The 24,793-nt window shown below is 38.7% G+C and overlaps 3 protein-coding genes across 4 annotated transcripts in view; all 3 read left to right on the top strand.

Moving 5' to 3' along the window:
• Window positions 1–499: 499 nt before the first annotated feature.
• Window positions 500–2,614, top strand: cox6b2 (cytochrome c oxidase subunit 6B2). The gene is made up of 4 exons (XM_077598309.1): window positions 500–663; window positions 1,078–1,192; window positions 1,275–1,375; window positions 2,355–2,614. Exons 1-4 carry the CDS (start codon window positions 580–582, stop codon window positions 2,406–2,408), a joined length of 354 nt encoding a protein of 117 aa, XP_077454435.1. The 5' UTR covers window positions 500–579; the 3' UTR covers window positions 2,409–2,614.
• Window positions 2,615–5,478: 2,864 nt separating this feature from the next.
• slc2a3b (solute carrier family 2 member 3b) lies at window positions 5,479–20,054 on the top strand. The gene is made up of 10 exons (XM_077598308.1): window positions 5,479–7,457; window positions 7,546–7,633; window positions 10,530–10,637; window positions 12,093–12,494; window positions 12,565–12,727; window positions 13,207–13,394; window positions 15,596–15,700; window positions 15,793–15,894; window positions 16,466–16,669; window positions 18,123–20,054. Exons 1-10 carry the CDS (start codon window positions 7,369–7,371, stop codon window positions 18,375–18,377), a joined length of 1,704 nt encoding a protein of 567 aa, XP_077454434.1. The 5' UTR covers window positions 5,479–7,368; the 3' UTR covers window positions 18,378–20,054.
• Window positions 20,055–23,412: 3,358 nt separating this feature from the next.
• Window positions 23,413–24,793, top strand: part of ephb6 (eph receptor B6) — a 42,037-nt gene continuing 40,656 nt past the window's right edge. For both annotated transcript variants that reach the window (XM_077599419.1, XM_077599421.1), the window contains exon 1: window positions 23,413–23,551. In XM_077599419.1, the coding sequence (XP_077455545.1) occupies window positions 23,446–23,551 (106 nt within the window). In that variant the 5' untranslated portion in view covers window positions 23,413–23,445. The remainder of the gene's footprint in view (window positions 23,552–24,793) is intronic.

The raw sequence follows: 24,793 nt of genomic DNA on the forward strand, positions 1-24,793 counted from the left end.
CGTGTAATCAAGTTGACGTTAAAGCGGCCCGCAAACCAACACGAGTCTGTCACCCTTGATCTATGTACAGCCCAAGCAGAAGAAAGTCACCGATTCAGGTCCAGAGTTAGCTGGGATAGGCCCCAGCACCCCCCGCGTCCCTAATGAGGATAAGGCTGGTGACGTCATAGAACACATATACTATAAAGGAGTAATTGCGTTGACTGTTATCACTAGTCAGCCTTTTTGTGTCAGTGCCATTTGATAAACATTAATGTTTGTCAATGTTATTTTGAAAAACGACTGAAATATACAGTCATTTTCAAACGGCTTGATTTTACATAAACATCAGAGGTGTAGTGAATTAGTAACTGCATACATAAAAATATGACATATGCATATTTTATTTTTATTTTTTAAACATCCAGCCTCAAGCATAGCCAAGTTAATACAGTTTGTTATGAACCAAGCAGTTTGCAAATTAAAAGTATTTTAGTGGAGAAGCTAGATTCACTGAGACAGAAGCCCAATGTTTTAAACTGGCCGCAATTTCTGACGCCGACTGACGTATCTAGCGTCCTAGCTATATTATATCTGCGGATGCCCTCCTTTCCCCCAGCATGCTTTGCGTATCGAATAGGAAGGACATCTTTCCTGAGAGGACACAGCCGAATAGCACTCAAGGTTAGCTCATGTGCACGCCTAATACCCATTTTTTGCATATATTTTCTCATTTTCAGAATTAATAATGACCTAATTAAAATCAGTTTGATAATTGTTTATTTCTCTGACTACATTATGGGTCATTTTCCCTTGAAAAATCCCGAACTCTAGAGTTGGCATGGCGTTCTTAGGCTAACGTATTATCAACCAAATATGGATGGCTTTTCCTACTAATTCAACAATTCCCTTTCGTGTCATGTTATATTTTTAGGTGGAAATTTACGCTTAACGGTGCTGTAATGTTATCCATCTGAACTGACTATATTTCTTACTTAGCGAGCTTGCGTATTATGCCGAGGTCACGTAAAAGCTGTCTTCCTTGCTTCGGTCCATTGTTTTGTTGAAATAATAACAATAACAATATCATATCTGCAGATTTCCAAAATGTCTGACACAATTGAGGAGAAGATCAAGAACTACAGGACTGCGCCCTTTGACGCCCGGTTCCCCAACACTAACCAGACCCGAAATTGCTACCAGAACTACCTGGGTAAGCTAATCGACCACGTTACGTGGGTCCATTTCAATTTAAATAAATCAAAATAAATAGAATATTTTATTTTCTGTCATAGACTTCCACAGGTGCAACAAAGCCCTGTCAGCCAAGGACCAAGATGTGGCCCCCTGTGAATGGTACCAGAGGGTTTACAAAAGTCTTTGTCCCTTGAGCTGGGTATGTTGGATACAATTATTAAAATATTATAAGGCATTTATTTCATTGGGTGCCATTTGCAGTGTTAGGCATCCAATCCCTTTTCTCCGGGTGGAGGCTGGCAGCCAATGTTTGCTCAGCCCTCCCAGTTAAAATTGATTGGACGTCCATCGCTGTCAATGGCCCCAAAAATAGTACACAAAAGAATGTAAATTCATGCCTATCCCCGACTTTAGATGATTTTTTTTTCCTTCTCGTGAAGCAATATTAGTTTCTATTCAAAACTAAACAAAATAAAACAATCAACGCTATGACAAAATTAATAAATTGGTATATTACAAGGCAATAGTAGATGTCTATTGCTGTCAATGGTATAGAAAAGTGAAGCCTTTCTAATTTAGATTAGTCGGATGTCAATCATTAGCAATGGCAGATAGAGTTAAATATTATGAAATATATCTAGTTTTGAGTTGTATTGAAATATAGTACAAGTATAGTAAATGTAACTATTGTAGTTTTGTGGGGAGTTTTTAAAGCAAAATTAATTTTATATTCATAGCCATGCAAACTTTCAATGCTATGACAAAACTAGCAAGCTGGAATATTACAAAGTAAACTTTTATTAAATCTATGTGCAACAAAAAGTTTCACTCTTTTTAGAATACGATTCACAAATTGAAGCCCTAATATGAAAAAATATCATCTATTTCTACATTTCCAGTAGGATTGAAACATGAGCAAAATTAACTGCAATATGTACATTTATAGGAGTTGAGTTCTTACATGACAAAAATATTTGAATAAAGTTGTAATATTACAGCAGGAGATTTTCCTTAATTTAATAATTTTACGTCTCAACGCCACAGTAATTATGATGGTTATTACATGCGCCCCCACAACCCCCTGTAATAGGTGAAAATTGAGGGGAAAAAAAACGTACTTATATGGAAAATCTAAAAGGTTTTCTTTTCAATAAGTCATGTTTTCATGTCTCCTCCAGGTTTCCAAATGGGATGAACAGATAGAAAATGGAAGCTTTGCAGGGAAAATCTAAAATAGTGAAAAGTAATGTCGCCATCTTGTCGTCATCACAGTAATATTGGCAGGCCCATTTTGTTAGTTTCCACTTTAATGTTGTGTGTAACATCAGAGAGCCCCAATATTTTTTTTTCTGGAGTAACTTAAGCTTCAAATGCGCAACAAATGTATATTCGACTCCTCTTTGGCATTGGTTAATCAATAAATACAATGTACACGTAAGTAGTTTTTTCTCATGTTTTTTGTTTCTTTTAGAGCAGCGGTGTCAGGCACTTTACAGATCATTTATAGTGATACATACAGCGACTAATGTATTTTTATTTTTTGGACACGGGCACCGTAAAACCAGGATTTTGTGATTTGTATAGCGCACTCTGCTCAATTGCTTATCAGCAGTAAAAGATAGCTTCAATGGGAGCCATGGAGTTGACAATTAACTTTAAGATTCCCTAAAATTCAGTGGCGGTCCATGCATTTTCTGGTGACTCCTTCAGCAAAAACTTTTATGGCTATAAAACCTCAACTGCAGCTACAGCTGCGACACATAAAAAATAATCAATAATAACCTCATACAATTTGAAATATTATTTAGGAATATAGCCATATTTTACTCCCCAAAAATCCTTTTCACCTGTACGCAATATCCATCCTCCTTTCTTCCTTCTTTTCTATCGCCATCAAAGCTAATGCTGAAAGTCGAGTCTCTCCTGTCGTATTTCTGGCGTTTTTATTCGATCTAGTGCTGAAAATGTTCATTCTCGGTTGCAACAGGCTTGCATGCTTTGGAGTTGTCCGACCCTTCTTAATGATGTCCAGCTTTTTTTTCTTGAAAACTCCATTTTGAAAATGGCTTTGACAGTAAATCTGCAAACAAATCCATTTCTTCTCCTCCTTCAGCCATTGCGGGTTGACAAAACCGCTATTAAATCAACACAACAATATATTTGCTTGTGCTGCTCGCCACAAATACAGCTTGCTAGCTCTGGCTAGTCCACTCTATCACTAGCCAATCATAGTTGGTGAAAGCGATGACATATCCCTACACCTGAGAGAAGGCCTTGGTGTCACCAAATCGAATTCTGATTGGTTAAAGCAACAGTCTTATCGACGCTTGCTTAATGCAGCAAAGCCTGCAGAACTGATTGTGAAGGCCTTGAGTCAGATTTCTGACTCTGGCAACAAATAATGGCTGAAATGTGATTGGTTAAATGCTTCAATATGAAAACACACATCTGGAAGCAGTGCAACCAGGGGGAAAAGCAATGAAAGGAAGCTAACAGACAATTTGGAATTATTTAATAAGTATTCATGGTCAAAATATAATTAGCATCAGTCTGGGATTCAGATATTTCTTAGGCCTTGAAGGCCCTGACGGCACACCACTGCTAAAACTAACAGAGAAACCTGGAAATGCCCAAAAATCAACAAAAAGCAACCAACACACGGGAAGTAGCATGGAAATTCCCCCCAAATCAATAAGTAATTATCCAAATTTTACAGGTTTGACCTGTAGATACCTTAAATTGACAAACAAGTGACATGAAATTAACTCATTGACAACGACAGAGCTCAAATTATTTGACAAAATTACAATTGTTTTGAAACTATAATTCTAGCCTTTGTCCACGGGGTGTCAGTAAGTGCCATCATTTCCAGTTAAGTGACCAACCTAGTTCATTGAATGCACTTTTTTTAAATATATTAATATTATAAAATAAAATAAATACAGGGGGGAAATTAGTAAACTTCCATTTTTTTTTCGCTTTTTCAGACCTTGGTTTTCTCCCCTCGTGATTGTTATGTAACAACAATCTGGAATCAGCACAATTCTAATCCAAACTATGCTTGATAGGCCCTGACAAGTCTGTGTTTATTTAGCGTTTTTTAGTCATCCAGTGCATTTTTTGCTAGTTAGCCCTGTCATGTGACTGTTTAAATTTTGGCAAAAATGTGCATTAACATAATCAAAGTGATCATTCACTTGCAGGTAAAATGGATTGCATGTCAGTCGCCGTCAATGGCAGCGGAAGACTTAAATGCAGGTTGAAAGAAAGGACTGGTAAGGATGGAGTTATTGCAAATGATCAGGAAATGAATGCAAGGGAGATGTCAAGCAGTCGCTTCCGTTACTTCCTGTCCTCACTGTCATATTGTGTACAAATAGTTTGCAGATTAGACTTTAATGTCATTGTGTCCATGGACCGTTGCCTTGGCGACAGGTGGGATGGGATAAGGAGGTGGGACAAGAGGCTCTATTACATACATGTCAACCTCTGCCGATAACTGCCCTTATAAATGATTATGATTCCCCTTACAAACCCCCAAAAAACCTTACAAACACCGTACGACTCGTACGAGTCGTACGGTGTTTGTAAGGTTTTTGGGGGGTTTGTAAGGGGAATCATAATCATTTATAAGGGCAGTTATCGGCAGAGGTTGACAGGTATGTATTGAAGTTTTATTTTTTTAAATTTTAACACGTAAGGTGAAATAAGCAATCCATGTGTCACCAATGTGATGTCACAATTGCAAAAGATTGCCAGTGTTTTGCAATATTTGCTGCTTCTGAGGCATTTTAGTTCGTAAGCCATACGTGCGACATGAGTCAGAGCGTTTGAACTTGGGGTGGAGGGTTAAAAGACAGCTCTTGGCATTAATTTTCAACTTTTATTGACTTTTTAAAAGATACATTTTTAATCGTTGGCTGCCATTGACAGCCATTGACGTTCAATGTATTTATTCAGTGCCATTGATGGCATGTATACAGTGGTACCTCGAGATACGAGCTTAATCCGTTCCGGGACTGAGATCGTATGTCGAGCTTTTCATAACTCAAGCGAACGTTTAAAATTGAAATGAACTAAAAACAAATTAATTCGTTCCAACCCTCTGAAAAAACACCAAAAACAGGATTTTGGATTGGAAAAAATGTTTTATTTCTTCTAATTCGCCATCTATTAACAAAGTGACACATAACTAGTGGTTTAATAGTAATAAAATGTGTTTAATAGAAGTAAAATTAGACGCCTTTCACGGAGGGTAGAGACAGCAACAGGGGGAGGGGGGGGGGACTTTATCCACGGCAAATGGACTGTTTGCTGTTGTATTCCCTTCAAAATATTCCGAAAATGATGCACACAAATGTCCTCACAATAGGATAACGCACGACCATTTGCCAACGAGAAGTAGTCTTGAATGAGCCGTCGCGGGAGCTAACAGGCTAAGGAAGGAAAAACAACAGCTCAGCCTACCCACGTATTGATTGTGGGTAATGAAGTTTTATTCTGAGAAAGGGTGTCATTGCCTATGGGTGTTGTGTGCACGAGTATACGTCATTACCCAGAAAGCCCTCTTTTTGCCCACGCATAAGCGTTGTGCGTTTCCTGGTCGAAACTCGTCTGAATAAATCGTTCAGTGCTCGTAGATATCTGTTATACACGAAAGAGATGTGGCAAAAAAGACAGTGCGGTACAATGATAAACAGCCTCTCATGTCATGGCCACCTGGCTTGGTCGCATCTCGAAATTTTTCTCGTATCTAGAGCGAATTATTTGATCGAAATTTTCATCGTACCTCGAGCATGTCGTAGGTAGAGCTGATCGTAGGTCGAGGTACCACTGTACGTCCACTTCATTTTAACTCGGATGACAGGCAATTAGTTAAATATGGTGTTTTGGCCAATTACTTTTGTCAACAGTAGTGTCTGAATCGAGACTTAGCCACTTAAGGCCTCTCGCTTGGTGTTGTCGTGGAGGCCTACAAATTCCAGGCAGAGATTTAGGTGGGCTATTAGATTAGAAATGCTGAATTAGAGGAAAGGGGAGGGGAGGGGGGTTCCGATTGTTTGCCACCCACTGAGCCGGTCTCATGGTTTCTGCATGACCAGGCTTTGTATCTCAGGCATGTGCACGTCGGCCTTTGTGACGGCGCCGTGGTGGGCAGCCGCCACAGAGCCCCTTTTCACCGGCGACGTTTGTTCTCTGCCTCCTCGGCTTTGCGCACGCCGTCTTTCTTCACGCGTCAGATCGTGTTGATACGTGCAAACATTGTCAAGGAATAAGTTGCATGGATGTATGGCTAGGAAAAGTACACAGCCCGGTTTGAATGCCGGTTTTTATGTTGTTGGAATCCAGACATAATGTCTCTTTAAGACACCTGCTTTTTTTGTCTCCCCCTTATTAATGACCAAAATTCCCCTTCGTCAAGTGTTTTTTTTTTTAAACCACATAGGGCAGGGGTGTCAGACTCGGGTTGGTTGGCGGGCCGCTTTAACGTCAACTTGATTTCACGTGGGCCGGACCATTTTAGATATAATATTTAGATATTTTTTTAATAAATGGATTAAAAGAACTGGATTAAAAGCCCTGAATATTCAGTTTTATAGATCTAAAACAGTTTATTTTAGCTTTTTAAAATATATTTTTAGATTTTACAAAATGATTTTTGAACTAAAAACAGAAAAAATGGATTAAACGATTACAATTAATGATTTAAAAGGGCGGAAAACAGGAAATTTAATATACATCCTATACTCTTCATTTTAATTTGATTCTAAAACAGAAAGTCGGCACTCATGATTTACTTTCCCCGGGCCACACAAAATGATGCGGCGGGCCAGATTTGGCCCCCAGGCCGCCACTTTGACACATGTGTTCTAAGGTTATACATGAGGCCAAATGATCTCTCTTCATTGTCGATAATCGATCCGCTCTTCTGCCTCTTTTCATCATTCTACCGTGACTTTAAATGAGTTTATCTCAACTAGACTATCATTTGTAGCAAATGAGTTAAACACCCCTTACAAACTTAACTTTAGGCTCCTCCCCTTGAAAGCTTATGCAACATTTTGAGTAGTATGTAAATCTCATTGGAATGAAAAAAATCCCAATCATCGTCTTTGAAGGACACTATCACACCGCTCTGCGCTTTAAACGTGATCAAGGGAGGGGGGGGGGAGGACGCAGGAGGCGGAGCTTATGGTGTGTGTTGCTGTTCAAGCGAGGGCAAACCAGCTCATTCTTCTGGACTACAAACAGGTCGCCACCATCCCATCCCACTCCATCAGGTAAAGTCATTCATCATATACTCTTCCTTTTTTTTCTTACACTTTTTCTCTCTAATCTTTATTGACACGTTTATTTCTTGCCTTCCAGGATCAACAGCTGTTTGCACACCAGTTCGTGTTTTTTTTCCGGAAAAGCCACTTTGAAATTAAAGATGGAGCGGATAGAAGACGATAAGGTAAATACTGTTTATTACTAAAATGAATGCAGTTTTTTCTTTTTGTGTTGGGTTTCTTCAGCGTGTAAACCTTTCATGACTGAGTTTGCTTTTTTTGATTTTTTTTTTTTCGAAATGTTAGTAAAAAACCTGCTGTTCATTAAGTCGCACGCACGCACGCCCCAGACTGGTAATTCTGTAATTTTCCTTTCTGGCACATAAAGACGAGTTCTTTCGGGGAGAGAGAGACGGACAAGTCGGAACTTGAACGGGTGGAAATGAGTGTTGGTAGAACAAGGACACGCGCAAGAAAACTTGGCGTAGACATAACATTAGGTACACCTGCACCGGGGCACGGCGGGGTTTCAAACTCGCTACGGTTTTCCCGTTATGTCTGACAATTGGGGAAGAATCCACGTTTCGGATGATCGATTCACAAAACAATTGTTGACATTAAAATTTGTCAATGTCTTTTATCGTCAGTAACTGGTTCACTCCCACTCATCTTTTAAGCCTGTTTTTAACAGAATATTGTGTTCTATGACTACATGGACACAAAATAAAGATTTGATTCTGATCTTTCATCTTAAAAGACAATGTTTTGCTTTTTCTTTGTTTTTTTCATGTTTGACATCATTTTTTTTTGCCTTTGTAGCAAAGGTTCCAAAAAATGTATATGATTTAAAAGCTGATATTCTCTTTCATGATTTTATTTTTTTATTTATTGTCATGTTTCAATAAGGAACAAAAAAGGGAAAATTGCATTCAAATTCTTTCTTTATTTATTTTTTTGTCTTTGTTCTTTAAAAAGGAAAATTTTATGACGTTTATAATTTTATTTTTGGCTTTTGTAGAAAATTTTCCAAAAAATGTATATGATTTAAAACCAGATATTCTCTTTCATGATTTTATTTTTTATTTATTGTCATGTTTCAATAAGGAACAAAAAAGATAAAAAGTTGCATTCAAATTATTTTTCATTTTTTGTCTTTCATACTAAAAAAAAAGAACATTTCATGACATCTATAATTTTATCCCAAAAAAGGAAACCAAATATTCTCTTTTTTTATTTCATAAATTAAAATGCCCCCCAATTTTTTTTGTCTCTATTGTTATAGTTAAATAAAAATCAAAAAGGAGAAAACAGCATTCTTTTTTCCGACATCTTTATTACAAACAAAAAGGGCCAATCAAAATAGCTTAACATTATTTTCCAATCCTTTCCACTGCCAATGACAGCGAGAGACGTCCAATCCATTTGAACTGGGACCATTGCCATTCGCTGCCGCAATCCCAGTCCAAATGGATTTGGCCTCTGCTGTCATGTCGCTTGACAGTTGGGCAACCAAACGTGTGGCTGCAAGTGCACGCACGTCTTGCCTCTTGCGCCAATACATTTCTAAATCCGGGGTGGGCTTTATCATCCAAACATGTTTTTTTTAACCATTGTTACGAAACAAGGTTTGTTTCCTGTCTGTCATTGGCGTTCTTTAAGTTGCAAAAAAATCCTGCGTTCAACCTACTGACCGCAAAAAGTGGTGCAAAATGATCATTTTTGATGGTGACGTCGGAGTTATTGTTTTGTTACTCTTGGTTCATAGATTTTAAAAAAAAATGGATGTCCGCTCAATGATAGGGTTGTAAAAAGTAATTCTCATTTTAGATTTTTTTTTTTAAACCACATGTGTCAAAGTGGCGGCCCTGGGGCCAAATTTGGCCCGCTGCATCATTTTGTGTGGCCCGGGAAAGTAAATCATGAGTGCTGACTCTGTTTTAGGATCAAATTAAAATGACGAGTATAGATGTAAATTACATTTCCTGATTTTCCCCCTTTTAAATCAATAATTGTGATTTTTTTTTAATCATTTTTTTCTGTGTTTTTAGTTCTAATATCTATAAATAAAAGTTGAAGGTTTAAATCATACTTTTTGAAATCTAATAGATGTATAATAAATAAATAAAATGAAAAATAAATTCACCAAAAATTAAATATTTACTGTTTTCTACTTTTTTAATTTTATAAAACAAAACATAAGAGACTTAACTGCTGCTCATTTCATACACTTTAAAAATGAATAATATCTATAAATAAAAGTTGAAGGTTTAAATCATACTTTTTGAAATCTAATAGATGTATAGTAAATAAATAAAATGAAAAATAAATTCACCAAAAATTAAATATTTACTGTTTTCTACTTTTTTAATTTTATAAAACAAAACATAAGAGACTTAACTGCTGCTCATTTCATACACTTTAAAAATGAATAATATCTATAAATAAAAGCTGAAGGTTTAAATCATACTTTTTGAAATCTTATTTGTAATAAATAAATAAAATGAAAAATAAATTCACCTTTTAAAAAAATTAAATATTTACTGTTTTCTCCTTTTTTTAGTTTATAAAACAAAACATGAGACTTTACTGCTGCTCATTTCATACACCTTAAAAATGAATAATATCTATAAATATTTACTGGTTTCTCCTTTTTTTATTTTATAAAACAAAACATGAGACTTTACTGCTGCTCATTTCATACACTAAAAATGAATAATATCTATAAATAAAAGTTGAAGGTTTAGAGATATACAAAAGTTTTTTTCTCAAAGTGAAATTTCGCCAGTATTATCAGCTTTTGTGTCCTAAGCCTGCTTTACTGGAGTTGGAAGGAAAGAAGAGAATTCCCTCTCAGTCCTCGCAGGTGCTTTTAGCCGCCAACTCGCCAGTAACACAGCAAGTAGTGTCGGGGAAAGGGAAAGGCTCATTGTGCTGGTGTGTGGCGGCCAGCGCGTCCGCATAAAACAACAGGAGCTTTGTCAAAAAGCAGGATCGCACATTCACATCCTCTGTTTGCTTTCTCGGGGAAATTGCACGTTGTTCCCTGCCTCACCCGCTTTTTTATTTGTCTTCATAAAACAGCCCAAGCAGAAGAAAGTCACCGTCTACCTGCTCTACTGCGTGGCCACCGCGGTCATCGGATCGCTACAGTTTGGCTACAACACCGGGGTCATCAATGCACCTGAACAGGTGTGTGCGTCATCCATTCCTGACAGAATTAAACAATGATGAAACATCCAAGAGCTTAAACAATAATTGTGTATTTGATACACTGCAGTGACATTTTATTTTCATTAAATGCATATGTTGTATAAATAATGTGAAATTAGCACAATAGTGATTCGTTCTTGTTTCCTCAATCCAACTTTACTGATAGAGTGGTACCTCAACATACGAGCACCCCAACATACGAGCACCCCAACATACAAGCACCCCAACATACGAGCACCCCAACATACGAGCACCCCAACATACAAGCACCCCAACATACGAGCACCCCAACATACGAGTATTTCGAGCAAATAATTATCTCTAGATACGAGAAAAATTTCGAGATGCGAGAAAGTCAGGTGGCCAAGACATGAGAGGCTGTTTATCATTGTAGCGCAATGTCTTTTTTGTCGCATCTCTTTCGTGTATAACAGATATCTATGAGCACTGGGCGGAGCATTGCATTTTTTTCCAGTGTTTTTTTTCCGTCACTCAGCGCGAATGCCGGAGCGATCGCTAATACGAGGAGTATAATATATCACTTCTCGTTGGCTGCTCATAAGAACATCAGGGGCACTGGCTCTCTCCCCTGCAACTCCTTGTCTAATATTTCTGGTCGCAACTCCCTCTTTTTAATGTCTCTGCGAGCACTGGGCGGAGCGTTGCATTTTTTTCAGTGTTTTTTTTTTCCGTCACTCAGCGCGAATGGCGTAGCGATCGCTAGTACTAAGAGTATATATTACTTCTTGTTGGCAAGTGCATAATCCTATTGTGTATTAAAGTTTGATACCGGCCGGGTAGGCTGTATTTGCCCCGCCTCCACCCTGATTTTCACTATCGATGGGCTGTTTGCTGTTGTATTCCCTTCAAAATATTCCGAAAATGATGCACACAAATGTCCTCACAATAGGATAACGCACGACCACTTGCCAACGAGAAGTAGTCTTGATTGAGCGATCGCGGGAGCTAACAGGCTAAGGAAGGAATAACAGCCTACCCACATATTGATTGTGGGTAATGAAGTTTTATTCTGAGAAATAAAACTATGGCCACCCAAGAGATGTGGCAAAAAAAGACAGTGCGCTACAATGATAAACAGCCTCTCATGTCATGGCCACCTGGATTTCTCACGTCTCGAAATTTTTCTCGTATCTAGAGCGAATTATTTGCTTGAAATTTTCCTCGTATCTCGAGCATCTCGTAGGTAGAGCTGCTCGTATGTAGAGGTACCACTCTACAGTGAATGATCCCTGCTGTGCTGTCCTCTTGTGGATTGGCAAAGAGTAGCTACATTGTTGGTTCCTTCTGTTAAATAACTTATTGGGTGGAGTCAAAAGAAAGAATGCTTTTAACAACAACTGTTAAAAATAAGAGAAAGATCCCCCTCAAAAGGAGTGGGCCGTCCCTTTAAATTGTCTCCGCCTCCCCCGACAGAAACTGCGCCGATTCTTCTACAATGTCTCCGTGGAACGCTTCTCGGAGCCCTTCACCCCGGGGGTCACCACCCTCGTCTGGAGTTTTGCCGTGGCCATCTTCAGCGTGGGGGGCATGCTGGGCTCCTTCAGTGTGGGCGCCGTGGTGGACAAGTTCGGCAGGAGGAAGGCCATGCTCCTGGCCAACGCCTTGGCCCTGCTGGGCGGCGGCCTGATGGGACTGTCCAGCCTGAGCCGCTCCTTCGAGATGGTCATCGCCGGACGCTTGGTCATCGGCGTCTTCTGCGGTCTGTGCACGGGACTGACGCCCATGTACGTGGGGGAAATCGCCCCCACGGACCTGCGAGGAGCTTTCGGGACCTTGCACCAACTGGGCGTGGTCGTCGGGATCCTGGTGGCGCAGGTACGAGCGCCGCGTTGTGCGGGCTCCGCCAATCACGGGATTTTCTGATCATCTTTGCCTTGATTTCCAGATCTTCGGTCTGGAGTCTCTCCTGGGATCGGACGCCCTGTGGCCCGTCCTCCTGGCTCTCACCATTCTGCCGGCCATCCTGCAAACCGTCATGCTACCATTCTGCCCCGAGAGCCCCCGATACCTCCTCATCGTCCTCAAGCAAGAGGACGAAGCCAGGAAAGGTGCTCTGAGGCCGCCGTGCGTGATACTCGGACGTTTGGTCGCCGGACTTTTGGTCGCCCGGAAGGTTATTGATAATTACGATTTAAAATTGTTGCTCAAGTTCCCTAAATACAAACTGTGAATTATTATTTAGTCATACCTAATGCCCTATTAATTATTAGGCTAAAGAAAAGCTCCAAATTTCCCGTAGTTTTATTGTTTTTTGTTGTTAAGACCCGGACTGACGTAGCTTCTTAAAGGGACAACGCATGTACATACAAACTCTTCTACACTCGCACGTCGGCTCAGTGAAACTGCTCAGGGCCATTGTTGGCTTTTATTGATGCGTAGACAGTGTTGTTTTACCTTGTTTTGGTCGCCAGACTTTTGGTCGCCGGACGTTTGGTCGCCGGTTGTTTTGGTCCGGGCGACCAAACATCCAGTCACGGCCGTGCGTCGCCGCGGGTGAAGAAGTTCTGACCCGGTCTCGCCCTCTCAGCTCTGGTACGTCTGCGCGGCTGCGAGGACGTGAGTGACGATATCGATGAGATGAAGGAAGAGGGGATGAAGATGTCCATGGAGAAGAAAGTGACCATCTTGGAGCTCTTCCGTGCACGCAACTACCGCCAACCCATCATCATCGCCATTGTTCTGCAGTTGTCGCAGCAGCTGTCCGGCATCAACGCTGTGAGTAGGCTCGTCAGTTTCCCTCAATGGTCGCGGGCGTCCAATCGTGTGATGTTTAGTCATTCTTATAGAAATTGAAATCAGTTTAACATGAATAGACGTCCGATCCATTTAAAGTGGAAGCCGCGGCAGCGATTGATTCTTATATATGTAATATTTAATTTATTCTTTTTAAATGAAAAGGGGGACATTTATTTTTATATATTTTTAACCTTTTTAGGTACAAGGCAAGACAGTAAATATTTTTTTCCATAAAAGGGGAAATAATCAACATTCTGTTTTAATATCATTTTTTTGTTTCAGATTTTTAAAGAATATTTTGAGTAACACAAAATTGGGGACAAATCCCCTAATTATTATTATTATTATTTGTAATATAAACATTTATTTAATTGAAGGGTTTTTTTTAAGAAGAGATTTTTATATTCTAAAAAAGAAAGGCAGTACATATATTTTAAGAAATACATTTTATTTTTTATTTACATTTAAAAATAAATGGAAAACAGGAAATAGTATTCAGTTTTATTTATTTAAAATTTTGAAAAAAAATATCATTAAAAAACTTAATTAGAAAAAAGTTCATTATTTTATTATAGTTGTCAGTTAGTAAGTAATAGTTATTATTGTCAGTTATTATCAATTTAGCATTGCACCTTATCAGAATTTTTCTAAATTCAATCATTAACCTCCATTTTTGTAACTTTAAATTCTCACTAAAGCCACCCCCACCCCCCCTGAAAGTAGTCATGACAGGCACATAACAAGTCTCCATGGCTTTGGGGGGCCGCGTTAAATCGACCGACATAATCGGCGGCTTTTTGGGGGTCAGAGGAGACGAGCACGGTGGCATTTCTGGCGGATATGTTAATAAGGTCATGGAAGCGGGCTTACTGGAAGTGTTAGTGGTGGCCGACTATTGTCACAAAGCCCACAGCGGGGGGCCGTGACGGCCAAATTTTTGGATGGGTGTCGCCCCCTTAGTGGTCAAAGGAATTTATTTTTCTTTTTTGGATGCTTGTTGAGGGAATAATAATAATTAAGGGAATAAACTAAAAAAGTAAATAAATCATTTGGCAGCTTTCATTAGCATTAATGGGTTTTTTAATTGTGTATATAGCCGTGCGGTCTGTGCATTTTCTCGTAGCGCCTTCAATGGGTAAAATCCACTTCCTAGCAGCATTTAATGATTAAATACAAACACTGGAGCTTTTCAGATATCAGAACGTGGCCCACATTTGAAATATTATTTAGGAATATAGCCATATTTTCCTCACCAAAAATCCTTTTTAACTGTACACAATATCCATTCTCCTTTCTTTCTTCCTTCTTTTCTATCGCCATCGAAGCTAATGCTGAAAGTTGAGTCTGTCCTGTCGTATTTCTGGCAAATGGCTTTAAATGAACACAACAATATATTTGCTTGTGCAGCTTGCTCCAAATACAGTTTGGTAGCTCTGGCTAATCACTAGCCAATCATAGTTGGTGAAAGCGATGACGTATCCCTACGCCTGCGAGAAGGCGATGACGTATCCCTACGCCTGCGACAAGACAATGTGGTGTTGCCAACACGAAATCTGATTGGTTAAAGCAACAGTCTTATCGACGATTGTTTAATGCAGCAGAGCCTGCAGAACTGATTGTGAAGGCCTTGAGGCAGATTCCTGACCCTGGCAACAAATAATGGCTAAAATGTGATTGGTTAAATGCTTCAATATGAAAACACGCATCTGGAAGCAGTGCAACCAGGGGGAAAAGCAATGAAAGGAAGCTAACAGACCATTTGGAATTATTTAAGAAGTATTGATGGACAAAATATAATATATGATTCAGATAATTCTTAGGCCAGCAGAGAAGGCCTTGAAGGCCCTGACCGCCCGGCACTGGTATATAGATATAGTTTGACCGATTCCATTTGAGCAACTATAGATGTATTATAAACGTGGTTAGCATTTCTTTGCAAATGTTTTTAGAAAATATTAACTGATTTCGAGGTAATAGTGTGTGTGTAGTCTTTTTTTTAACGTATAATCACGGTGTTGGAGAGTAGAAATGTTAAGATTAGGGTTTGCAGCCGACCTGTTTGTCATCTAAAGTTTATCAAATAGTCGAGGAACATTTTTCTCCCGGATCACCAGTTGACTACATTGCAAAAATATTGCATCCTAACTTATTTTTTAATTAATTAATTTATTTATTTTAAGGTATTTTACTACTCCACGGGTATCTTTGACACTGCCGGGGTTACTCAACCCATCTACGCTACTATTGGTGCCGGAGTGGTCAACACAGTGTTCACTGTTGTATCGGTGAGTGTCCAACTTTATTATTTTCTTACCCTTTTTTTTTTTTTTTTTTGCAATTTATCAGATATTTTACACATTTTTTCCCATTATTTCAGCTCTTCCTGGTGGAAAAGGCGGGCCGACGAACATTACACCTTGTAGGATTGGGTGGAATGGCCATTTCTGCTCTGTTGATGACCATCTCACTCTCTTTGGTGGTGAGCCATCTACACAACAATCCATCCGTTTTCAAATTGGGGTTATAAAAGGTTAAAAGAAGTGTCCTTGTAAGGATAAGGGATGGAAATTGATCATATTTGATCAATGATGTAGCCCAGGGGTGTCAGACTCGGGTTGGTTTGCGGGCCGCGTTAACGTCAACTCGCTTTCATGTGGGCTGGACCATTTTAGATATAATATTTAGATTTTTTTTATTATAAATGGATTAAAAGAACTGGATTGAAAGCCCTGAATATTCCGTTTTTTATAGATCTAAAACAATGTTTATTTTAGCTTTTTTTAGATTTTATAAAATGATTTTTGAACTAAAACCACAGAAAAAAATGATTAAAAATATTACAATTATTGATTTAAAAGGGGAAAAATCAGGAAATTTAATATACATCTATACTTTTCATTTTAATTTGATCCTAAAATAGAAAGTCGGCACTCATGATTTACTTTCCCGGGCCACACAAAATGATGCGGTGGGCCAGATTTGGCCCCCGGGCCGCCACTTTGACATGTGATGTAGCCACTCGGTGATGTTTTTTCTCTTCCTCCAAACAGAAATCCACACCGTCTCTCAGCTACTTGGCCATCGTGGCGGTGTTTGCCTTCGTTGCCAGTTTTGAGCTGGGCCCCGGTCCGATCCCTTGGTTCATCGTAGCCGAGCTCTTCTCACAGGGACCCCGACCTGCCGCCATGGCCGTCTCCGGCTTTTCCAACTGGACCGCCAACTTCCTGGTTGGCCTCAGTTTCCCTAAACTGGAGGTAGGTGTCCGCACGGGAATGTTGTCCAAAAGTCAAACCTACCATATATACAGTGGTACCTCGACATACGATCTTAATCAGTTCCGGGACTGAGATCGTATGTCGAGCTTTTCGTAACTCGAGCGAACGTTTCCCATTGAAATGAACTAAAAAGAAATTAATTTGTTCCAACCCTCTGAAAAAACACCAAAAACAGGATAATTGGATTGGAAAAAATGTTTTATTTCTTCTAATTTAGCATCTATTAACAAAGTAACCCAACTAGTGGTTTAATAGTAATAAAATGTGTTTAATGGAACTAAAATTGGGCGGATTTCGCCAACGGGAGAGAGGCGCACAGAGGGGCGCGGGGTGGGGCGGTTTTCGGGGGGACCTTCCACAACAACTCACTCGTAACGGAACAAACAAATTTAAATTAACTTGGATTAATATATACAGACACTCAAACATACGTTTAATGTAACTTTACACATAACTGAATTCTAATTTTGTTTTAATTTTTTTTACCTTTGTTCTGGGCGGGTTGGCTGTTTGCCACGCCTCCACCCCACGTTCGCTATTGATGGGCTGTTTGCTCAAAATATTCCGAAAATGATGCACACAAATGTCCTCCCAATAGGATAACGCACGACCACTTGCCAAGTCTTGAATGAGCGATTGCGGGAGCTAACAGGCTAAGGAAGGAAAAAATACAACAGCTCAGCCTACCTATGTATTGATTGTGGGTAATGAAGTTTTATTCTGAGAAAGGGTGCCATTGCCTATGGGTGTTGTGTCCACAAGTATACTTCATTACCCAGAAAGCCCTCTTTTTGCCCGTGCATGCGCGTTGTGCGTTTCCTGGTCGATGCGTAGGAGAAACTTGTCTGAATAAATCGTTCAGTGCTCGTAGACATCTGTTATACACAAAAGAGATGCTGCAAGTGCTACAATGATAAACAGCCTCTCATGTCATGGGGAATTATTCGATCGAAATTTTGATCGTATCTAAGGCGAATTATTCGATCGAAATTTTGATCGTATCTAGGGCGAATTATTCGATCGAAATTTTGATCGTATCTAGGGCGAATTATTCGATCGAAATTGTGATCGTATCTAGGGCGAATTATTCGAGCGAAATTGTGATCGTATCTAGGGCAAATTATTCGAGCGAAATTTTGATCGTATCTAGGACGAATTATTCGAGCGAAATTTTGATCGTATCTAGGACGAATTATTCGAGCGAAATTTTGATCGTATCTAGGACGAATTATTCGATCCAAATTTTGATCGTATCTAGGACGAATTATTCGATCGACATTTTGATCGTATCTAGGACGAATTATTCGATCGAAATTTTGATCGTATCTAGGACGAATTATTCGATCGAAATTTTCATCGTACCTCGAGCATGTCGTAGCTGATCGTAGGTCGAGGTACCACTGTATTGAGACCCCCCCTCATGTCTCCCCAGGAACTCTGCGGTCCTTACGTGTTCATCATCTTCATGCTATTGCTGATCATCTTCTTCATCTTCACCTTCCTGCGGGTCCCCGAGACCAAAGGAAGAACCTTCGACGACATCGCTCAAGCGTTCGCCGTCAGCGCCGCCAAAATGGCCGCCTCCCCCTTGCCCGACGCGGCGCCGGCAGTGGTGGGCAAAGAACCCCCACCCATGTCCCCCTCGGAAAAAGTCCCCATGGTGGATCTCCCCGAGGACAAGCCGTGAACGGTTACGTGACGAGAAGGGGGGTTAGAAAAGGTCAGTGCGAGCGACATCCTCCCGTATTTGACGAGAAAACCGATCGCTTAAAACAGGGTATTTTTTTTTCTTCCCGCATGGACCATACCAAAATAATTAACCCAGGTCCGTGTAAACCGCTTAAAAGTTTGTTGACATTCTTCGCATACTGCCGCCTCTTTAAGAGGATCAACTCGTGTTCAGTGTTAAGACCCCCCCCGATCCAACCACGCCCCGCCTTCAGTCGCCCTAAAAGGTTGCCAGATTTGAGCGTTCAGACATTGAGGTCGCGGGTAAAAATGCGGGTAACGCCCTCCATCGCCGTTATTGGCCAAAGGAATTTTTATTCTATGTTTGTGTATATTTTGTGTGTATGTGTTGAACTCGGCTGCTCAAGAAGTAGCTCAATTTGTTTGTGTTGTGTCTACTGCCAATGAGAAACTTGATTGTACGAAAAGGAGGCGGAGCTTATGCTCTTGGCTGACACTTTGCAGTTTTTCCTCAGTCAAAGAGGACAATATAGTGCCACCTAAATGTAGGTATTTGGTTTTGAATGCAGCCCATTGATTGTTTTTGGGCTCAGGCCAATGCAATAGTTGTATAGTTAAGCGCCACCTAGTGGGGCTGTTGATCTTAAGTGAGTTGAGGAGCTTCATTTAGATGCTATTGGTGAATATTTAATCGCCCTTGTCGCAAAATTTTTATTTTTTTTTGTATATAGATAATGTAATGAATAGTGACATTTTTTGGTCAAAACAAAAAAGTCCCATTGATGAAAACAATTCAATCATTTTAAAGTAAAATATTAATTTGTTTTTCGTCTTATTTCTAATACGTACCATTTAAATGGAATTTTATCTTTGAGGGAAACAAATGTGTTGAACAAAAAAATCAAATTTTGTCTTTTTATGGGATCCCATTAAAGTAACCTCAAAAATATTAATATTTTTCATCATAGATGATTGTTATTTTTTTAAATTTAATTAAGATTTGGACATTTCTATGCTTAGGACAGAAAAGTTACCAATAATGAATGAATGAAAGGAATGACTATGATGGCTTTCCATCAGTTTTTGTGTAATTTAAATCTAAATGGATGAATCAAAATGCATTTTATTTTTTGGGGGCCTGAGGACAAAAACTAATTCATGAGCTCAGCGAAGAAGACAGGCAATAAAAAAAACACTAGCAACTTGTATTTATTTCCATACTTTGGATGCACAAAAATGAACATTTGTTTGTTTTTAATGCCGCTGCAGCGTTATTAACATTCATTTTTCCGAGCGGCGTTACATTTGCACTTTGCCGTGACGGATTTTTGTGATTGCTGTCTGCTTAAAATTAATCTGCTGGAAACATTCTGCCAATTTATTTGATATTTTCAGATGAAATTGACCCGGCAACATCCATTTTTGCCAAGTTAGCCACCCAATGTCATCTACCGGGATACCTAATAAGTTGATGAGTGTCTAATTGTTAACCGCTCACATTTTTCATGCACTTCTGGTACTATACCGTTCTTGTATTCCACCATAAATGCCGGCCTTTTTAATATGTATATTTTGCTACATTTGCATTTTTATATCGGTACAACAAAAGTGTATGAGCTGTGACGCTCATTTTGAAGTGAACTAAAATGGAAATAAAGTTGAATGTGTTGGAAAAGGAGGTCTGATTGTTTTTTTAATGCAACCAACCACATGCTTGTCATCATGGATTTTTAATGTGTGTGAATTTGTGAGAGAGAAACAGCACCGTCTGCTGAGTAAAGTAACCCAAAGCTGTGAATAAAGTGAAAAGTAAGTAGGTAGGGAGATGAAATATTTAATAAGAGCAAAAGTCATTTTTTTCTGCCTAGTCTGATTAGAAAAAAAACTAATATTTTGACTTCCATCTTCTATTCTCTTCTTCCTCTATGCATGAATTTACCAGTGGCGGTCCGTGCATTTTCTCGTAGCGCCTTCAACGAATCAATCCAACCCTCAAAAACTATTTTATGGCTATAAAACACACATCTGGAAGCAGTGCAACCAGGGGGAAAAACAATGAAAGGAAGCTAACAGACAATTTGGAATTATTTAATAAGTTTTGATGGACAAAATATAATATATGATTCAGATATTTCTTAGGCCAGCAGAGAACGCCTTGAAGGCCCTGATGGCCCGCTACTGGAATTTACCCGTAGTATACAATGACCGGTGTACCACAGGGATTACTACTAGATCCATTGATATTACTACTACACTATATTTTTTTTCACCTTAAATATGTGATATATTGAAAAAAAATGCATCGAGGCCCATCTGTCTAGCAACAAATCTTCTAATTTTTCATAATTTTCATTTGCAGCCAAGCATCTTCCGTCTTGCGTCAACTAGTCGGGATTAAAACACTGCAACGCTTAAGTATGTCAACATTAAACTATGGTTGTGTAGTTCCTATTGTTTTGACAGCAAACCTAATTTGTGAGTGGCATTAAGCAGCTTAGGAATTGTTCACCATTTGCCAAACTGTCACTCGTAAGTTGCGATGTGTTCATGCCATCGAGTGCTGGTATCAAAAATTTTGACGTCTTAACCCCCACACCCCACACCCCAAAAAAATCCAAACCAGCATCACGTCTATTGCGAATCACCTCTAGGTTAAAAACGAGGACAAAAATCAAGCTCTTCTTAATATATTTGGGGGAGTCCTGATCCATAGTGAAATAAAGGCTGTGTTTATAAAGACATTATTTATATTTGCACTCTAAAATATTCAATTTTCATCTTAAATAGCCATGTTTAGGAGCCCGGAGGGGGGTAGCTGGGAATGGGGCCATCTAACTATGTCGAGCCGGGGGGCAAACATCTCCCTTGCAAGAGTCCACTCAAGTCTTCCTCATTGCCGTGAACTGGGGCATGAAAAAGGCCCTGTCAACAAAGTGCAATGCTGCGGAGTGGCCAGAGAGGGGCGTGCGAGGCCCAAACCTCGGCCTGAGGTCTTTAATTGAGTGTGCATTTCAGTGAAAGACAGATTTTTAAAATATATGTATCACCTGCAGTTATTTTTAATTCTTTAAAATTAATATAGAAAGGGAAAATAACAAATATTCAATTTTTTATCATTTTAATGGGATTTTTGTCAACAGTGATTATTTTACTTTAAATTAAAGTACATTTTCTTTTGATTTACAACTTTAAGTGATTTTTGGTTAATTAATTCTATTTGTATTTTTAATATGGCGATCTTAAATTTTCTTTTGATTTAGAACTTTAAGTAATTTTTCTTTCATTAATTTCATTTGTATTTTTAATATGGCGATCTTAAATTTTTTAAAAAAGGAAGAACTAAATCATGTTTATTTGTGTTAATGCTGCTTTTAAATTATTTTTCTCTGTCACTTTAAATGAAATTAACATCTTTTGCCAGGCATAGCAGTAAATGAGTTACTAAATTTTAAAAAAGCAGAATTTCATTTTTCTAATTCTTAATGGTCGAGAGAAAAATAAAATATAATAGATACATTTTTTTTTTTAAGTAGAGACAGACACAAGGGCAGAACCTTTCATCAATACTAGTACCATTTGACCAAATAAAATGCGACACACCCAAGTTACCCCATGTGTTGTTAATAGCCATCATCAAATGCACCTGTGTTTGTCTCTCTGTGTGAGCATAACAAATGCCACAAGCTGGCTGTCCTTGTGGCTCCTTTATTTTGCCTTTGCACATTAATTCCTCATTTACCAACTTTCTGCGCATTTCAGCACTTTTAATACAAACTTTAATACTTTGAACAGCTTCATTCAGATGAAAATCATTAACCAGAGCCCGCCTGGAAGAATCATTGTAGGATCAGCATCGTCGATGGCAATGGAAATCATGAAAAAGTATGTATGATCTATAAATATTATGGACACGTCTTTGGATTGGATTGGATCGGATAACTTTATTCATCCCGTATTCGGGAAATTTCGTTGTCACAGTAGCAAGAGGGTGAGGATGCAGAAATAGGAAAGGCATTTTAGACATAAATAGATAGGTATGAAGTAAGTTAATAAATAAATACACGAATAAATATATAAATAAATAAGCGTGTTGCTGAAGTATGTATATATGTGTATATATATATATATATATATATATATATATATATATATATATATATATATATATATATATATATATATGTGTATATATATATATATGTATATATGTGTATATATATATATGTGTGTATATATATATATATGTGTATATATATATATATATATATATATATATATATATATATATATATATATATATATATATATATATATATATATATATATATATATATATATATATATATATATATATATATATATATATATATATATATATATATATATTTTTTTTTTCATGCCTGTCAACCTCTGCCGATAACTGCCCTTATAAATGATTATGATTCCCCTTACAAACCCCCCAAAAAACCTTACAAACACCGTACGACTCGTACGGTGTTTGTAAGGTTTTTTGGGGGGTTTGTAAGGGGAATCATAATCATTTATAAGGGCAGTTATCGGCAGAGGTTGATAGGTATGAATATACACACACATACATGTACACATATGTGTACATACACCTATACATACATATACACACACATATATATATATATACATACATACACTTAGATGTACATGCATGCATACAGTAGGTCTTAACACTCAGCCATTTGTTTTATTAAAGAGCCTGACAGCTGATGGGAGGAAGGATCTTAAGATATTAATACACTACAGTCTTTTGACATGCTTATAGCTGTAATATTTAATAAATATACACTAATTCTACTTGTATTTCTGTATGGGCGCCATTTTTTTCCATGACGCCGTCATTATCTGGACATAAATGTTGCTTATTTTCTGTTTCGTAAATATTACTGTCCCCTTCCTCATCCATTCATTCTCCTTTTGCGGCTGATAAAGGGAATAGACTCCTCCTCTTTGGCTTTCCACACACACACTCACAAAATACACACACACACACAAACACACACATTAACACACACCTCCCTCTTTCTCACTCTTTCATGCCGTCTCCCTCCCTAGGCTGCTGTCCGTGTCACTCTGTAGTGGAAATGTGGAGCGTCTTTCTGTTCCTCTTTCTCTTACTCCGGCCCAATTCAGCTGAGGAAGGTAAGGAAGTAACTTTTATTTTTTTACCTCTTATTTTTCATAAATGATTGTAAAAATGAGACGTCTACCCGATACTCATTGTGCCTTATTTTTTGGGAAGTCAGGAAGTTGTATTAATTTTGTTCCATGCATATCAGGAACAAAACAATTTGAAGACAGAACTGAATTATTTGTGTAAACCACTTCACCCTCTGGTTTATATCCCACTCAGACCAGGCCACCCTTAATCCCACCCGCTGCCCTTTGACCCCCCCACCCACCATCTCCACATTTTGGTCGGGATGGCGCCAAATGGTGCGGCGAGAAATACAGTGGTACCTCGACATACGATCGTAATCCGTTCTGAGACTGAGATCGTATGTTGAGCTTTTCGCAACTCGAGCGAACGTTTCCCATTGAAATGAATTGAAAACAAATTAATTTGTTCCAACCCTCTGAAAAAAGACAAAAAAACAGGATATTGGATTGGAATTTTTTTTTTATTTCTTCTAATCGCCATCTGTTAACATAGTAACACATAACTAGTGGTTTAATAGTAATAAAATGTGTTTAATAGATGTAAAATTAGACGCATTTCGTGGACGGGAGAGACAACGACACACACAGAGGCGGAGAGTTCAGGGGGGACTTTATCCACGGCACTCGTAAACGAACAAACAAATTTAAATGAACTTGGATTAATATATACAGACACACTCAAACATACGTTGAATTCTAGTTTTGTCTTAATCTTTTGTTACCTTAGTTTTCTGGGTTAGCGGTTTGCCACGCCTCCACCCTCACTTTCGCTATCGATGGACTGTTTGCTGTTGTATTTCCTTCAAAATATTCCGAAAATGATGCGCACAAATGTCCTCACAATAGGATAATGCACGACCACTTGCCAACGAGAAATAGTCTCAAATGAGCGATCGCAGGACCTTCTTTCCTTAGAAAGAATAACAGAAAATGCAATAGCTGAGCTTCCCACGTATTGATTGTGGGTAATGTAGTTTTATTCTGAGAAAGGGTGCCATTGGCTATTGGTGTTGTGTGCACAAGTATACTTCATTACCCAGAAAGCCCTCTTTTTGCCCGCGCATGCGTGTTGTGCGTTTCCTGGTCGAAACTAGTCTGAAGAAATCGTTCAGTCCTCGTAGATATAGTAGTTATACACGAAAGAGATGCGGCAAAAAAAGACAGTGCGCTACAATGATAAACAGCCTCTCATGTCATGGCCACCTGGCTTCGTCGCATCTCGAA

This window comes from Stigmatopora argus, chromosome 4 (assembly GCF_051989625.1).
Source record: "Stigmatopora argus isolate UIUO_Sarg chromosome 4, RoL_Sarg_1.0, whole genome shotgun sequence".
Taxonomy (NCBI): Eukaryota; Metazoa; Chordata; class Actinopteri; order Syngnathiformes; family Syngnathidae; genus Stigmatopora; species Stigmatopora argus.

What these genes read in the sequence shown, in the direction of transcription:
- slc2a3b (XM_077598308.1), top strand. Translation starts at nt 7,369, where the DNA reads ATGGTGTGTGTTGCTGTTCAAGCGAGGGCAAACCAGCTCATTCTTCTG. An exon ending in AGCGGATAGAAGACGATAAG is followed by an intron (nt 7,634 to 10,529) that starts GTAAATACTGTT and finishes TTCATAAAACAG; the next exon opens with CCCAAGCAGAAGAAAGTCAC. An exon ending in TCATCAATGCACCTGAACAG is followed by an intron (nt 10,638 to 12,092) that starts GTGTGTGCGTCA and finishes CTCCCCCGACAG; the next exon opens with AAACTGCGCCGATTCTTCTA.
- cox6b2 (XM_077598309.1), top strand. Translation starts at nt 580, where the DNA reads ATGCCCTCCTTTCCCCCAGCATGCTTTGCGTATCGAATAGGAAGGACA. An exon ending in ACAGCCGAATAGCACTCAAG is followed by an intron (nt 664 to 1,077) that starts GTTAGCTCATGT and finishes TCATATCTGCAG; the next exon opens with ATTTCCAAAATGTCTGACAC. An exon ending in GTCTTTGTCCCTTGAGCTGG is followed by an intron (nt 1,376 to 2,354) that starts GTATGTTGGATA and finishes TGTCTCCTCCAG; the next exon opens with GTTTCCAAATGGGATGAACA.